Genomic DNA, 2,557 nt, shown 5'->3' with positions numbered 1-2,557 from the left:
AAAAAACACATTGTGACTTAGACTAGCAACCAAATATAAATTTATATTATCTTTCACAGATGTCAACATCTAGACCTGATCTTACTGTTTAGTTTAAATGTCTGATAAAATGACAGTCTTAAATTTTTACCTCCACTCTTCTTGGGGGTGCTGTTTCTCATATCGCTCTCTCACATGAGACACGCCCAGGTCAGGATGTAACCARTGGAGAGCATCGGAGTGCAAATGGGTCAGACGGAGCCCCAAAGACGACACGCAGCGTAATTTGTGGATTTCTGCTATCTTCTGGATAACACCCTGGTAAAACATTTGAATAAAACAATTTAAATAATGCTAAAAAATAAAAGATGCTGAGGATTTGAAAGGTAAGAATGTGCTCCCATCATACCCGGACATCTGTAGCATCTCCRTGTCTGATATTACTCGCCCAGGTGCTCGGTTCACTGTTTGTCTCAAAGTAATGGAAGATCTTAAGAACTCGATCCATGGATGCTGGAGCCCGCTCCAGACCTCCTGCAGAACCACTTGTGCCGGGACCACAAGGCAACCCTGGTCGGGATTTAACCCCGCAACCGCCCGATGCTGAGTGATTGAGGCTGGGCTCCAGATAGGAAGACGATGCCATGCCTGACTCAGATGGTCCTGCTGGGGCTAACTGGCCGTCATATTCTGAAATTAAGGAAAAACAACTTGATTTTACAAAAACCTCAATTCAAGCAATCTCTAATAAACTACACTTTTAATAACATAAGCATTATTTGGTGATAACGGTACAGACTCTTTACTGTATAAAGTCAACAGTCACTCACACAGGCTCTCAATCACAACCAAAAGATGCAACAATCAATATCACATAAAAAAACTGATGGCTAACAAATTCAAACATAGTGGAGATAATAAAGCTCCATAAATCAATAACAATCTTCATAACACTGACCCAAGGTCTTTTATAGAGGATCTAATGGATTCCAGGAAGTCCACAATATATTTCTTAGGATTTCTAATAAACTGATCTGCCAGAACAGAAAGATGACTGATTGTTAAAGATAATGAGACGACTCATCTTATTTCAACAGAAACTGCAATCCATCATTTGTGTGGCGCCCAGCTGAACATTTTTACAGATATGTCATGCCCCCATGATAACAGCACTTCACTATAGAGGCAGCCACCCCCTCCTCTCAGCGCTGGCATTTGTCTACATCTGATACCCATCGGTCCCTCGCCTCAAATGTATGCACCTATATTTACTCTGCCTGCTGTAGCAAACACGAGTGTTGCTTCACATTTACTGTCACTCAAACATGAAGTGCAGCGGATACTCATGAATGCAAACGACTGTAATTAATCAGAAAAAATAAACGTTCTTCTCTCTCGGACTCGATGTGCTTTTAAAGCCATGAATCCAGAACCCCCTTTTTTCAACTGTAGGCACCATCTCATCCTTTTGTGAGACACACTGAACAGCCTGATGCTTCCTGCATCATCCTGCCCCTTCCTGGACATCCCAGCTGGGTCTGTTGAGTCATCATTGCTGCAGGAACTGATTTCAGCTGACTCTGACATTGGAACATTGTGTTAAAGCAAGAAACGCAGAAAAACTCAAAAATCTACTTGGCCTAAATGAAAACCAGGAATTTGTATTTTCAGCATAATTGTTTATTACATTTTTAATAGCATACTTATTTTTTTAAACTGATAAACAAAGAGACAATAAGTGCACCTCACAAACATCTAATCTCCTGTAGCAAAGCAAAGTGACAACACTAACCAAACTGAAGGAGGCAAAATAACTATTTTTATTAATAAATGTAACAAAATCCACATGTTTTAAAGCAGACATATGGACAATAATCCAGGGTAGGCTTGAAAGATAGTAAATAATTTAGGCGTGTTCGTTTACCTTAATATGTGTTCATAACCAGTTGAATGTTAGAAAGTGAAAAGAGTTATACAACCACACAGAGCGCTCGTTCTGAAGGCAATTTATTCTCTGTCTGCATTCAGAACCCCTTTTTCCAGGAAGTCAAATCACTATAACATCGTCTTAAAGGCTCGACTCTGCCTATTTATTGCATCATCATACGGGCCAGCCTACAGCTGAAAGTCAGGCCCTCATACTAATGAAAATCAACGGTTCAATTAAGTGTTGAATATGTGTTCAGGCATGTATCTAACTAAAAACCTCCTGAGTCTGTCAAACCCTCATCAAGAGCCCCCCAGAACCCAGTCTGTCCATAAAATCATTAGTTCAAGAAGAAATAACCACATTATACAAAGACAATACTGTTCACCTRAGAAAAAAACTATACTATGTGAAGTGTCTTTAAAATCAGTGGAAAAAACAAACCCAAACAAATTCCTTCAGGCTGATTAAACATTTTAATWGCTTGACTATCAGATGCCTCCTAAAGAAAGACGGTGTCATACATGACTTGTCATGTGTGGTTTTCTGCTAGCCTGGTAAAAACCAGACCCTTGTCCTTCATTTTGCTTCGTACGAAGGTCTGGACTTGCGGCTATAGAGAAGCGATTTTTCCTGGAGGCGTGGCCTCTG

At 40.1% G+C, this 2,557-nt stretch overlaps 1 protein-coding gene across 9 annotated transcripts in view; it reads right to left on the bottom strand.

Moving 5' to 3' along the window:
- LOC106524118 (focal adhesion kinase 1) overlaps positions 1-2,557 on the bottom strand; it is an 81,130-nt gene that overhangs the window by 57,354 nt on the left and 21,219 nt on the right. For all 9 annotated transcript variants that reach the window (XM_014017789.1, XM_014017783.1, XM_014017787.1 and 6 more), the window contains exons 3-4: positions 389-669; positions 131-297 (exon numbers count right to left, since the gene is read on the bottom strand). In XM_014017789.1, coding sequence (XP_013873243.1) covers positions 131-297; positions 389-625 — 404 coding nt within the window. In that variant the 5' untranslated portion in view covers positions 626-669. The remainder of the gene's footprint in view (positions 1-130; positions 298-388; positions 670-2,557) is intronic.

This window comes from Austrofundulus limnaeus, unplaced genomic scaffold (genome assembly GCF_001266775.1).
Source record: "Austrofundulus limnaeus strain Quisiro unplaced genomic scaffold, Austrofundulus_limnaeus-1.0 Scaffold177, whole genome shotgun sequence".
Lineage (NCBI taxonomy): Eukaryota > Metazoa > Chordata > Actinopteri > Cyprinodontiformes > Rivulidae > Austrofundulus > Austrofundulus limnaeus.
This window is presented reverse-complemented; position numbering and strand designations above follow the sequence as displayed.